Here is a 15,344-nt window from a genome sequence, read left to right as displayed (position 1 = left end):
CTGTGGGCCCGGAGGGCCGGGGGGGGGGGGGGGGGGCAAGGTGGGCCAGATCTAAAAATGTGTTATTCATTTATGAGGGAAAGCAGTGCTGGTTCCACAGGTATACCTTACAGTCGATCGAGGAAAAGAGTTCAGTCTCGTCTGAAGGCCTTTATGGGTTATATCTTTAGCATTTAGCTGCAAATAAAGGATTTTACAGGAAGTGAATGGCACAAAGAGGTGGTCCTCAGCATTTATTGCTGGAAAAAGAAATATAAAGTTCTTGATATCTGAGTTGAATCAAATGATTCACTGTTATCGTGGCGTTTTGGCTCAGAAAACCTTATGACATCATGTGTCTGCCTTGCGATTGTTCATTTTTAGCTTGCGACATATGTTAGCCATAAAACAGGTCATTAATAAAAAAAAGCAAAGTAGTCTAGATCACGTATCTCCAATTTTATGAATTTACTCATGCTCTAAGAGGCAGTTTGTCATTGCTAAAACTTCAGCTGTGCTCTGAAGCAGGCAGACATTTCTATGCCATTTAAAGTCTCCATGGACCTGGCTTGAATCGTTTCCACTTTTTGCCCAAGTCTTATGCTTTTGAATTTTGTTATGTTGCTATGGGATGAAGAGGCAAATAATGAGACCCACATTTTTTTGACATGTTATATTATCAAATAATTTGAGTAAAAAGTACTGTAGAATATAATTTGAACAGTCAAAATGAATTTTTAAATATTTTAGAGGTTGGTTTGTCCTATTTTGCATGCAACGGAAATTGCAATTACCTTTCCTGTTGTGACGTAAATGCAGGTTGCTGGAGAGGAGGGATGTTATTGCAAGGGCGAGGGGAAGTTTTTAATTAAAGATTACGATGACACATTCATTTAAAAATAATGATGTGCACAAATAAATGATTTATAATAAACACTGCAATAGTCCATAAAAATAAGAATTTTGTTTTCATGGGGACTTTAATGACAGCAGCACATCAGCTGACATGAACCACGCAAGTTTGTGTAAAACCTGATGATCATGTTATCCAGCCATGTTATTAAACAAACGTTTCCCTTTTCCCTTTTTTAATATGATATTTGGACCTTAATATGCAGTATGCGTTGGTCAGATTTTTCCTAAATTGTGGGGCTCAAATATGCATGTGTGTATTTGCAGTTGGACTCTGAATTGTTTCTGAAAGACATAGCTAATGATAATGGATGGCACTGATAAAACTCCCATTAAGGGTTTTCCCTGTGGCAGTACAGATGGGAAATATACCTCCCTCGTTTTTTGTTTGTGCTGAATTCTTCTGTGCAAGTGAAAATATGAAGAGCTAGAGGAAAGAAAAAAGAAAAAAGTTGGCATTATTTTTGGTGCTTCTTCTGACCTCTGTGTGTGCTAGATGATGCTGTGAGAGGAAGTTGTCTCCAAGGGCCTTTAATGGTGAATGTGGATCAGTCTGGAGTATCTGGGTTGGAAAGTGTGAAAATGTGAAAGTCATACCTCTGCTAACTGCTTCCTTCTACTTCTGACAAACATCATTTAGATCAAAACAGACATGAGGTTTTTTTCCTACTTCGCTTTTTCAGTAAATATAGCGGCGTGAAAATATTCATGCATTTGTTTTATCATGTGAACGTTCAATGCCATCAGTAAAATCTCAACCTGTGACTTCTCACCAACATGTAAGCTGTCACCTCATTTGTTACCTGTTTCACTTTCAAAAGTCAATCCTCCAGCACTAATGGGTTTGAGAAAATCATATTTGCGTTCTGGCATTCTGTGAAAGAGCTGTTTATTTAAATGAATGGTGTACCCTACCAGCCTGACCTAATCTTTTGATGTACTTCCTGGTATTTAAGTAACTATTATAAGGTTTATTTGAAACTAAGATAAAAAAAAATTATAATAATAAGTCATGCTGAAATTAAAAATTCATTTGAGCAAAGTTGTGGGTGTTGATAATTGTGCATTGATTCTTTTATAATGAAATAATCATGTATTTTTCCATAAACGATTCTGCTTTAGCTTGTTTTAGGGAGATTACAGAATCATTCATCTTGCAGAGCAGGGAGAACATTTAGGTATTGTGGAAGTCTAAGCTTTAGTTTGGACTTTACCCTAAACAGATCAAAGAAATAACTTTAATACTTATAATGGTGGGAGATTGCAGGCAATTTTGTTTTGTCCTTCTCTCTCTGAGTGTGTGTGTGTGTGTGTGTGTTCAGAGCAGGTTAGGTAACCTCTCTTTCCTTAGTCTTGCTCAGACAGTTCCATTTCTGTTTTTTCAAGGCAGGTTTTGTTTTTGTTGCTTGCTACACTATACTAAGTTCTTGTAAGTCTTCACTGGTGGGCCTACTACTGTTTATTCTAATGCTATCTCTCGACGAATTCATACATATTTTACGAGGTGGCTAATTCATACGAATTTGATTTTGTATGATTTCTGACTGGTAGATTTAGGCGGGGCGGGGTTAGGTGTGGTTCTTCGTACGAATTTGCCACCTTGTAAAATACGTACGATTTTTCACAGGTGGATAATTCATACAAATTCGTACAACCTCACTCATAAAATATGTAGGAATTACCATGAGATCAGGTTGTTTATTCTGTTGCATGTTCGCATATAATTCTGATCTATGAGATTATGTTTCATCACTCTGAATTACCATCATTGTAATATGTGACCCTGGACCACAAAACCAGTCTTAAAGGGGTCATATGATGCTATTTTAAAGATCATTATTTTGTGTATTTGGTGTAACAGAATATGTTGACGCTTTAATGTTCAAAAAACATAATTTTTCAAATACTGTACATTATTGTAGGTCCTCTATGCCCCGCCTCTCTCAAACACGTTGTTTTCAACAAAGCCCCCTCCTTTGACAAGCGCAGTCTGCTCTGATTGGCCAGCTGACCCAGTGCATTGTGATTGGCGAAATGTAACGCCCCTTACCATAATCGCTATCAATCAGTTAATCAAGACAGTTAATAATGTCGTTAGTTTTACCATCAGTTCAAGCCCGAAAGGGCAACAGAGTCGTGTGACAGACACAGTGATGATGCAGTACACAAGCCGCGGTTAAGACAGCTGACGTGCTATGATTTCTGACAGACAGTTCACTCTCCTGTGATGTGACCCTGTTCCCCTCACACACACACACACACACGACGCGTTACTCTGCGCTGCGCAAAACTCCGCATTTGAACAGTCAATAGCAAATACTTAAACTAGTAACAAAACATACTTACAGTCGCTGATTCAGAAGCGTCAGATTGTCATAGCAAAGTCGGAATTGACCCTCTTTTTTTTTAGAAATAGCCTTTGTGCACAGCCAGCCTTGTACTCTTCTAGGTTAAAAAAAACTGTCGTCCATAAAATGCGTTGCACAAATTCGAACATCTGGGTTGTGCTGTTCTGTTGTAAATAAAGCTTAACAAATGATTCCTAATTGCATCTACATCCGGAAGGCCAAATAAAGTGCTTTTGCTTTCGCACTGAAACACACAGCGTCTCACTGACATGACTGCATCAACACTACTTGCGTTCCTGAAACCACGCCTTCTTTCTTTGCGTGCACATTTGGGTGGCATTATGCTAATATTTCCACATATTGACATAGATATGTGGGGGCGTGTTAGAACGAGCCGTTTTAGGGGGGCGTGGCTGACTCTTAACTTTTATAAAGAATATCTCTTTGGATTTGAGACTTTAGTCTTTGCAACTTTACAGATCTTCTTTATGCACCAAGAGCTTGTAACAATTCAAAGAGAAAGGAAAACTTAAAACCGCATCATATGAGCCCTTTAATGGCAATAGCCAAAAAAACATTGTATGGGTCAAAATTATCGATTTATCTTTTATGCCAAAAATCTCTTTTCTCAGTATTTAGATTTTTTTGCACCCTCAGATTCCAGATTTTCAAATAGTTGTATCTCGGCCAAATATTGTCCTATCACAACAGACCATACATCAATGGAAAGCTTATTTATGCAGCTTTCAGATGGATATATGGATTTTTTAGCAATGTAGTTGATTATTTCCGACCCTTAACCAAAAACATAACACTCACACTTCACACACACTTCATACTTTTTGCATTTAGATATTCATTAAGACATTATTTAATAATTGTATTAACCTGTTTTCCTTGAAGGGCCAGTTCTGTCCAAATTGTAAGTGATTTCAAGATTTCTATCCTTGTAGATTCAAAAATTCACACAGAATCAAATATCCAAACAAACTGCTTTGGAGATACTTCAAATAATTACATATTAGAATTTACTGTGGTATATGTTTTTAATCAATGACATTACTAATTGTCATTTTATTCATCATATAGTCATCAGAGGCTTTATAACTGCTAGTTGTTTGCTAAAGTCTGGATTGTGGCTTGAGTTTTTTTCACAACATTCCACACCTAGGTAATATGAAGTATCTGAGCGTGAGATAGTCAGTTATCTGGTGAGATTTTCCTTTCTGGATGGAGAACAGAGGAAAGAGGAGAAGAGGGGGCAGATGGGAGAAGAGAAGACTGGATCAGTGGATAGACAGACCGGAATTGTTTCTCTCGTGGTTCTCTCGTTTTGTTTTGGCTGTGAGCAGCAATCCTCTTATGAAAAAGACTGTAAGAGAGAATCATTTTAACTTCATCTGTGTCTCTCTCTCTCTTTCTCTCTCTCCCTCCCCTCTGTCTTGTTTTCTTTCACAGCGATGGCCTCTCCTGTGCAGCTGTTCATGAGCTTGCCTCATCTGGACTAGGAGCGGAATTCAGCTGACACTCACACAGACACACACACACACACACCACTAAAAGCAAATACACACCGCTTAGCCATGTACAGCGTGGAAGACCTTCTCATCTCTCATGGATACAAAGTCCCTCAAAGGAACAGCAACAATGTCCCTGTCTCACATTCGTCTTCCCCCCACCCCGCAACCTATGAGAAATGTCTGCCGACGCGAAGCGACAGCCGGTGTGAAATTGCTGAGAAGCGTAAAGGACACAGTGGCGTGAATGGCTACGAGGGGGACCATGTTTACAGCGGCGGAGGCATCAGACAAGCTCCTGCCAGGGGATTCCCCGGTGACACCGAGAACAGGGTCAGAAAGCAGAGGACACAAGATGTGGACAACGGTAACCTAAGAGATGGACGTTTACCAGAAGATAGCCTGACCACGGACAGTGGGTAAGCTGTGCTGATGAGTTGTTTTTGACCTCTTCATCTTCTGCCCCACACTCTTGTATTGCTGCTGTCTTTCCCTCTTTTTCATTCGTCCCTTTGATCTGAGGTTTAAGCTGTCTTGCATGATGAAGAGTGTTATGTAAAGGTAGGAGCTGTCAAGGACTTCCCTTTCACACCAGGACAGATCCCAGTTTTTGCCTTTTCCCTTTTTATCCCTCCCCTGTCGCCTTTCTCTCCCCATTTCTTATTTTTTGTTTGCACTTTCTCTCATCCTCTGAAATCTTTGTACTTCCTACATTTTCATGTACTCCGCTTCCTCCGTCTCACTCATTTCCCTGCACTCTCTCCTACCTCACTCCTCCTGTGCCCGATGAATTCATTAACTATGTTTAGTAGATTTTGCAGTGCGGTTTTTATTTCCTCTCATTTCACACGGGACCATAGTGGAATAAACACAAATGTTGTCAGAAAGCCTGCAGCACCCCCTACTGAGCATGCTTAGTTCTGCAGGCAGAGGCAGCAGTAAACTACATGTCCCATGAGCCCTTTGTCAGATAAATATTCCATTCCTTATAACAATCTCTTACATAACACCATTATTAATAAAACATGATGAATATAAATGTGAATATCTGCATTTGCCAGTCATATTGTCGCAGAGCAGCTTCAGAGATCAATTTGCTTTAAAAAAAGGTTACATGAGAACGTTTCATTTTTAATTTTTTCTTTATGTTGATCAGTAAGTAAGTCATAATGTCCTTGTTTCAATAGATAGATAGATAGATAGATAATCAGGATTGTTTAATATGCAGATCATATGCTCTCTGCTGCCAAGATATTGGATGAGAGAACAGACCTTCAGTGCTGACTCAATGGTTTGCACCACACAAGCTAGTCGTGTTCCTGCTTAAGAGAAAATGCTCATTTATCTTTTTTTTTTTTTTTTTGCACCATTAAAGCCTCCCAATTTATTGGGCCCTTTGAGGTGCTCTGCTTTGTTGACAACACTGTCAGCATACTTTTTCCCCGTTTAGTGTTTGTGTGATGTTACCTATGTGCTTGCATAATGGGATTTGAACACAAATATGTTGATTTGTTATCCAGTTTTTCTTGTCTTACCTAATTCAGTGGTTCATATCTTTGCTTCAGGACCCAGGATATGAAGTATTATACACAAGCAAATGGAAAAAGTAAAAAAGCAAAAAGTCAGTGTTGACATCTGTCCTATACACTAAGTGATAAATACATACATTTCAATGAGTTTGATTATATGCATGACATTTGATATCAACATCAAAAGATTTGGACAATATGTGGGAAGCATTTTCTCCTCCCTTTGGAAAGTTGCTATTTTAATCTATTTACAATCAAGTATATACATTTTGATATATATCATTATGCACAATTTTTATTGTCAGTTCCAGTTTATTATTTGTATTTATTATTTTGGGTCATGACCTTTGATAAATGTTTAGAATCACCAACATGAAGAATAAGTATGTTCTTAATAATATTTCTTAATAAATACAAGAAATGTGTAGTTGTTTGAAAACTAAAGTAAGTCCTTCATCCTACATCCTCAAGTCATAAAGATATAGTGTCTGTTAAAGTATGGCTTATCAAATATAACAACTGACCTCTATTTAATTCTATATGTATGTTTTTAATGCAGGTTTTTTGAGTCCCACAGAGGAATACATTCTCAGCCGAGATCTGAGCAGGATGTGTCCTACTGGCGAAGAAGAGGTCAGGACTTTAGTGTGCTTTTGGATTATGCAGACTTCAGGGACCCACGTGGAAGTGGAGGAGGGGTTCCCAACAAACCAGAAGGCATGCAACGGAGACCAGAATCTGCCTTAAGCACAGAGGAACATAACCGTGAAAGACAACGACGGGCAGAGAGTGCACGTGCCAGGGAGAGAGAGATGGCTCTGCACCAGTGGAGAATTGCAGCTGAAAGAAAGTACCAAAGTTTGGGAACAGAGGAGTGGCGCCCAATGACCAGCATTAGCCGTCAGCCATCTGAAAATGAGGTGGCACAAGAGCAACGCAGGCCACGAACAGCAGAAGGAGCTGTTCCACCCAGAACCAAAAACAAGTCCCAGTCGCTGCCCAGAATGGCTCTGCAATCTGAAAGCCTCCAGTACTTTAGCATACCAACTGCTGGGCAGGATTCATATGGAGGCTATAAGTTAAATGGCCACCATGCACGAGACCCTCATGGACAGTATCTTAATGATGGGGAGAACAGGCAGCGGTGGACTGACCGATCAGGTGCGCAGTCCGCACCACTATCAAAACCCAGATTCAGCCGACCTCTCAGACCTCCATCTTATGAAGTGCACCAGCAGATGCGTGGGAGCGCAGAGATGCTCACAGGGGAGCTTGCTCCTCGTGCAAGAGACAGAACTCCACTGCCCTTCTCAAGGCAAGAATACTTTGTACAAGAACTTGCTGGATCTGGTGTGGAGCCCCCCGGTTATATCCCTCCTCCGTCGTACAGGAGGCAGCCTGTAGTTAATAGAGGTCACAGAACTTATCCTATCTCTATGGGTAACCACCAATATAGAGGTGACCCATATATGCAGGGTTCTGCAATGACAGAAGTGCAAGAATGGTTTATCAGGCAGACTGGGATGGCTTGGCCAGACCATTACAGAGATGGAAGAAGAAGTATGCCCTGCAGAAGACAGGCGTATCCAGGTTACAGTGAAGAACGGATGGGAAATGTTCAGTATATTCCCTTTGACGACCCCCGTGTCAGACACATTTCAGGAGCAGGGATAGATGGAAACTCGTTGACGGATGCAGACAAAATCAGAAACATCAGAAATGAGATTCCGGTCAACCTCTTATCTGAGAAGTCTAACGACAGTGCCTTTCCTCTCACTGAGAAATCCTTTGACCGCACTGAACCAGGTAAAAGCAACATTAGTGACTCTGTTAATGAGGACAGTATACACAAGGAAGTGCTGAAGGAGACAGAAAGTTCAAACACAATACCTGACCAAAACTGCAACAGACATCCAGCTACCCATGGAAATATAGTTGCTCTTCAGATGACAATGCAGCAGAACTCAAACCAGGATTTGATTGAGACAGTGACACAAGTAAAGAAATTTGAGGCAAAAACTTTGTCTGAGAACAAGAAAAACTCAAAGAAGAAGCTCAAAGAGACAATGTTTTGCCTGGTATCTGTCCCTATTAGTATGCAAGCTAACAAAAGTGTCTCTGACGCAAATAACAATGAAAAAGTGACTAATTCAATAGAAAACAAAGTGGTGCAGCATGACAACCAAAATCTTTTAAAAACATCAATCAAAGAGAAACAAATACAGTCCAGCAGCTCCCCAGCCATTAAAAGTTCCCCTTTGAGGAAAGAGATTGTAGATACTAGGTCACTTAGTCCAAGCCAAGACAATGAATTGTTCTATGTGGGATCCTGGCCTGGAGATCAGTACAGAAACCAGGAAACTCAGACGGGTTCTCCAGAAGTTTCCAGAAATACCCATCTTCCGACGAATGACCATTCCTCCCCTTACACAATCACTGGTAATGAAGGTGAAACCAACTGTAGTGCCAACTACGGATATCCCATGATAGGTCAAAAGGATCTCAACCCTTCCAGCAACAGTGCATTCTCCAGAACTAGGACTGGAAGTAGTTCAAGTATAAGGAGCCCGACTCTACCCCAATCATCATCAATTCCACCATCTCCAGACCATCAACCTTTGCTAAAAAAGACAAACCAAACAGCAGATGGTCAAGAAGTTTTTGGACAGTTCTTGCTAAAGCCAGTGAACAGACGCAAATGGGATGCTATTGAGGAGCTTGAGTCTTTTAATAAGGAGATACAGGATCATACTGGGAAGTATCCAAATGTTGATCCGAATATAGAGGAGCTGGATGAGGCATTGTACAGTATTCTGGAGCTGAGTGACTCAAACAGAGAAGTCAATAATACAAGACAGGAAACCACCCCACTTCACATGAAGAAGGAAACTGACCAGCAGTCACATATAGTGCAGGTCACAGAGATGCAAATGAAAGGCAATAACTTAAATGTAATGTCTGATTCAGGGAACAGAGGCCATCAAGAGTACAAAGGTATAAAAAGTTCCTTGTCCAAGGCAAAGGTGAAATTTGACAGCCAGATGCAAGAGTTACCTGTCACCAAAACTGATAATTATGTCAACTTTGAGATTCTGCAGAGGGGGGACACTGATCCAGCAGTACATCGGCAGGATATCCCAGTGCCAAAGGAGTGCTTGCTTAAGGATGTTGGTTTAACAGTATACACTGCTATTCCAGACACTGTGACCTCTGGATCCCCTACATGCTTGAGTCCTGAGTCACCTATGTTAACCAGCCCCTCAGACAACTCAGAGATGTGTGAGACTTTGCAGATTACGTCATCAGACAGTAGCGGAGATTTGAGCAGGCACAGTCCTGAGTTTGCTGAGGGTACTCAAAGCTTGAACAATAATAATGCCTTCAACTCCAAAGCCCTCAACAAGAAGGGAGCTGGGAGAGAAAACACAGACGTTACTAGATGTGGGAGGTCCTCGCGTATTCATGTGATCAAGAGTCTTCATTGTAGGTTTATGGCTAATTATGAGGATGATAATGATGACAATTGTTATTCAGATTATTTAAGCTGGAGTAATGAAAAGACCTTGGCAGATGAACATCTTGAGACTCTTCTGAGTCAAGAGAAGGCCAATAGTATGCAGACCGACGACCTTAGTAACCTGTACCAAGTCCAGTGTGCCGAAGGTATTCCTGAAAATGAATCCATTGAACAACGGGCCGCCAGAATACTTGGCATTGCAGTGCCAGTTGAAGCCTTGGTTATTGATCAGGTTGATGACAAACCGGTAGAAAGAAATGTGAAAACCATAGATGCTCCAGAATTGGAAACACAAACCAAAGAGTTGAGCTTAAATGAGAAGAAACAGAATGTCAGTAGAGAGTGTGAGGAAGTGCCAGATAGGTCTATGGAAAGTCATGAAGATATGTCAGAGGTAGGATTTGAAGGGGATCCAGAGTCTGGAGAAGATTTACCTAGCACTGAAAAGCATTGCCAGAGAGCCTCCTCGGCGTTGGAGCTGCCAGAGTTTCCTCCAAGTAACTTATGTTTGTCGCTTCCACTGACCGAGGATGAGGAATTGACTCTTAGTGTAGGTGGGGGAGACAGGAAGGAGACAGTTAATTCTGAGATAACAGAAGCGCCACAGGACTTGCAGGCATATTGCCCACCTCCTCTGTCCCACTCATCCACAAATGATCAAGCATCCCTGGAGTACACTGTCTATGCAAAGGAAGAAAGCTCTCAGTCATTAGTAAGAACTATCACCAGGATCACCTTGGCCAAAGAGACAGACTTAGAAGAAAAGGGAGGAGAACTGAAAGAATCAGCTAAAGAGGATAAAACACTAGTGGAAGAGAACCAATACAGTGAGAATGCAGTCAGAGAAAACAAAGACATGACCAGTTATATGCAAGAAGAGGATGAACAAGCTCAGGAGGAAGTTTCAGCTGAAGAGGTGATACTAGCAAGATCAAGGCAGCCACCAAAGTCAATGGCACGTCCAATCCCACAACCCCGCAGTGGAGTGGTAACAAAGAGAGAGATCACTCTGCCACAAGGATTCAGCATGGATAATACAATGTCTGCAATTGAGGATGATGACAAGCTGTTTATTTCAGGTCAGTACACTGAACTCCAACCAAGTTTGTAAATCTCACAGACTGCATGTATAGTAAAAGTGCACTCCTGGGCAAAAAAAATATTTTAATGGCATACATTACTTTTAAGGAAATTAACAAGAATTAAACAAATGCACTCCCTAAAAAACATTACTTGCCTCAGAAAAAAAGAATAGAGACAAAATTAGGTTTTTTGGCAGAATACGGGAAGTTTGATTCAAAGTTGTTCAGCAGAGTAGTTTGGACTGATGAATTACATTCAAACACAACGTGCACAGTGATGCACCAGAGCGAAGTCTTTGAAGATCTGGTGAGAAATACAATAATGAAGGCATCTCTACCACAGTGAGTCATGATGTGGGGAGATTTTTCAGCTCTTGGTACTGGTGAGTTGCTCCACTGTGAAAAGTCAAGTGATGCTTTGGAGTATAGAAATAATATTGCAGAATGGCTTGTTCCCACAATTGAAAAGTTGTTAACTAAAGAGGAACAATCAGATGTTATTGCAAAGACAGCCAAGAAGAGACTTGAGAACAAGCCCATCAGACTCATGTTTTGTCCTGGTCAAAGATTTGAACCCTATAAAAGCACCAACTTACTGGGAGACATTTTTCAACTACTCATGACATTTTTTAAACCATCAATATTGAATGGAATAACATTGACTCTTCTTCCGGTAAAAAGTAGTCAGCAACAAAACAAAGGGAAAGGCTATCCCGTAATAAGGTACTTAATCTACAGTATATGTGCAATTCTTGCTAATCCACCCCCCTTTTTTTGCCCAGGAGTGTACATATAGCTTAGCTGTTGTTTACTAGTCTGCTTTTAATATTAGTGTTGTTTTATATGCTATTGTGATATTCGTATTGTGTGCACTGTGCAGTCCACTCTATGTAGTGCCCTAGTAGAGGTCACCTTCAGTAATATGTTTTATTGTATAACAAAAAAAGGGACAGATAATCAACTTCTAGGGAAAATAGGGATTGTTTTTTTCCCATTACATATTCTGTAGCATTATGAGGTGCCAAGCCACAATAACTGATTTTAATACTTGAGGGTAATGAGCAATGAGTTTCTTCACCACAAGAGGGAAGCGTGGTCTGATTTATCATACTCATTGCCATGACAAATCAGCACAGAATAGATCAGTGGTTCCCAACCCTGGTCCTGGAGGCACCCAAAATGTTAAACTAAACTGATATTAACAACCTGGTTTTCTGTTAGACATATATTGTACTATATTGATGGTCCTTTACATGTCAATTCTCTTGTGGTTTTGAATCAAAAATAGCTAATATAACTTGTGTTTGTTTTCAGATGCATATGACCCCAGTCGTGTGGAGAGAGTCTGATCTTGGACACTGTCAAAGCAAACTCTTTGACCTTACTGGAATACACAATGTAAACAAATACTCATCTGAAACTGGACATGATGCAGGCTTGGACTCAATTTACTAATACATAGTCACAGAAGTTCATAAGCAGGTAGATGGACTTCATGCCACACATTAAGACTAATTTTCAGAACTTCTATGACCTGGTGATGGATGAAGTAGCTAAGTTGTTTATCAATGAGATATGAATGTATAATGTATATCAAGTAAAGCTCGGACATTACAGAAATAGCTACAAATCAGTGTGTATAGACTTAATAATTTTCTAAAGTTTCTCTGCACCAGCAAATGTTGGAGTTCTGTCGGACTTTCACAGAACACAGTGTCATTGTGCCAAGAGCGACAAGAAAGACACAAAAGCTTGCACTTCTCATTTTCTGCAGTATTACCAATGAGAGAAAGGAAAGATGCCTTGATGTATTAAAGCAATGAATTGGACTGGTGAGGTAGCAGCTGAATCTGTGACATTACACTGTGCTTTTAATCACAGAAATATTTTTGTAAGAAATGTTAAAAGGAAAGTGTGATTATCTGTTTTACAGGTGGGAGAAACCATGTATGTCACTGTGGTAAAACTGCAATATAAAATCATATTTTTTGCAAATGGAATTGGCTGCTTTTACCCAAATGAGGCAGCTAAGAAGAAAGCTAAAGCGAGGCAAAGATTTAAGAATATTTTGTGTGAAATCTTAACTGCAGTGTCTTCAATAGTCAGTTCCCATAGTTATTGACTTCCTTCACTCAAGTTTTTATATATCTCATATGCAGTTTGAGCTTTTCAGTGTAGCAATCTGATAATGTATTATCTCATCACGAAATGCAATCAAAAAAATAAAAATGTATTTATTTTTATCAAGCTATCAACAGTCTGTACAAATGAAAATATATTCAAAAAAGTGTTTTTATTTTACCTTGTGAGTTTGTTTGCTTGCTTACAATCATTGTGGATATATTATATCTGATTATGTCTATTAATCCTATATTATACTCGGACAATGAATGATTCTTTTTATTGTGCCGTGTGGTGTGCTTTTTGTTGCACAAATGTCAGAAAGTGTTACATGTGTTTCTTTATGCACATACAAAGTATTCTGCATTTTAAGTCCAATATCAATTCTGAAAGCTTACTCACATTGTGAGTATATCTATGGGATGCAGTGCTTGTTAACCACTTAACACTTGTAATTGCTTGGTTGCTTTCTGTTAAGACTCAACTTGCAAAGTTGAGGTAGACACAGTTCCTCAATGTTATATCCAACACATAGTTTTATAAATGCAGTCCAAAGTGCACTAAAATTAATTTAGTATTTAGCACATCCAAAAACTGGCAATAGTGGCCAAAAACTCAAGAAGAAAGTCATTGCATCCATTTACTCTGAATATAGTTGTTGTTATGGATAAAGAGTGCAATACCATAATGTTATAGTAATATTATTGTCAATATATTCCATAAGCATAATAATAAACTATGAATTCATGCAGATAGATGTTCTGTAATCAGTGGATGGTTAGAAAAATATAAGACTTAACATTCATCACACTTACTTTTTGTAAGTTAGAATCAAATAATTGTTGTAAGTAGTTCTTGATTGTTTCTACCATTTTGTACAATTTTGTTTTTCAAAACGGATGATTATATTGTTGCATATAACGTAAATGGCATTTAATATCTTTTTTCTATTTTCATACAGAAACTGTACATGATTATTTTGTATTGGGTTGGAATTGATTTGCCTTCTCTGCATGATATAAAAGATGTAAACTGGGGTCAGGAAAATGTTTTGCATACAACTGCATTTGGTACTACATTAAAAAATATATTCATTATATTACATTGTGCACATTTTTATCCTGCTAAAAAAAGCTTTGAACAATATTTAAATTCAAAACAAGCTATTTTTTGAATATTTTACAGAAAGGGAAGTATTTATGTGCACCTCAGTACTTGTGTCTTTGAAGTATTGGGTGAATGTGAATGAAATGTTTGAGAGGAAACTCCTTTGTATATTATAGCAGATTGCTCATTAATAAACTCCTTGCATGGACTGTTGTTTTTATTTTTAGCTTTTGGTTAATTTCATGTGTAATATGAAAAGGAGAAACTTAAATGCTTATTTCCTCTTTAAAAGTTGTATGAAGATATGCATAAAACAAAACGATTCACATGTCAGGACTAGTAACTTATTCTTACACAAATATGATGATTCTCTCTTACAATGCATTCAATTCATGTATTAATTAAATTGAATCCTTTCTGGAAACAAACCTATAAATGATAATCAAAAACATTTGTTGAACAAATGCTAAGTAATAAAGAAAACCTTTTTCTCATTACTCTCATTTCTCATAAACCCCTTATTTTGAATCATTATTTAAAACTGTTCCCCGCTTTCACTGAGAAGTTGGTTTTGCCATATTGTGATAAAGATTAAATGTATCAAACATTCATTCAGTTATAGTTATTCAAATTTTTTTTTTTAAATTTCAAACAATCACTTTATATGAATTAATATTGCATTTTATAAATTGATTTTTAAAGAAGGCAAAGTGGGGAAAGAAGTGAAATTTGCTCTCAGGAAAGCATCCAAATCAGTTCATTAATTAAGAAAAAAGATTTCAGAGCGCAGGAGTCTCCAAAGCCAAAGGAGGCTAAACTTGGGACCCCAGGCCCCTCAATGCATGCAGTGTATTACTCGGGAACCCCTCTACAATTTTTAGACATCTAATGTTATTCTTTGTAAATCATGACTGTTTTAAACCTTGTCGCTTGACATAGGATATAGGGAATGGATCTCACAGGACCGTTATCCAGCCATGATTATCAAATTGGCGTGAGGCGCAAAGAGGATGTGACAGTGTGAAATTAAATTAGCAAATTAGACTTCAGCTGAGAGCTGTTTTGACATTGCTTCTAATTTGCCAACACTTAAATATGTAACATATATGATGTACAAATGCTGAAAAATCTCTGAAAATTCTGGACAGACTTGAACAGAATATGCATGTTTGGCCTATTGTAAATCTTTCAGCTCTCTCTCTGTCAGCCTGTCTGTCTCCCTCTCATGCCTC

At 38.8% G+C, this 15,344-nt stretch overlaps 1 protein-coding gene across 4 annotated transcripts in view; it reads left to right on the top strand.

Annotated features, from left to right (window-relative positions):
* The window catches only part of LOC107584373 (junctional protein associated with coronary artery disease-like), a 45,481-nt gene extending 32,355 nt beyond the window's left edge, over positions 1–13,126 (top strand). For all 4 annotated transcript variants that reach the window (XM_016270958.1, XM_016270956.1, XM_016270955.1 and 1 more), the window contains exons 2-4: positions 4,698–5,175; positions 6,845–10,881; positions 12,199–13,126. In XM_016270958.1, coding sequence (XP_016126444.1) covers positions 4,823–5,175; positions 6,845–10,881; positions 12,199–12,233 — 4,425 coding nt within the window. In that variant the 5' untranslated portion in view covers positions 4,698–4,822 and the 3' untranslated portion in view covers positions 12,234–13,126. The remainder of the gene's footprint in view (positions 1–4,697; positions 5,176–6,844; positions 10,882–12,198) is intronic.
* Positions 13,127–15,344: the final 2,218 nt, after the last annotated feature.

Source organism: Sinocyclocheilus grahami, unplaced genomic scaffold (assembly GCF_001515645.1).
Source record: "Sinocyclocheilus grahami isolate Dianchi unplaced genomic scaffold, SAMN03320097.WGS_v1.1 scaffold59.1, whole genome shotgun sequence".
Lineage (NCBI taxonomy): Eukaryota > Metazoa > Chordata > Actinopteri > Cypriniformes > Cyprinidae > Sinocyclocheilus > Sinocyclocheilus grahami.
The sequence above is the reverse complement of the archived record's forward strand: the minus strand, read 5'-3'. Positions and strand labels throughout refer to the sequence as shown.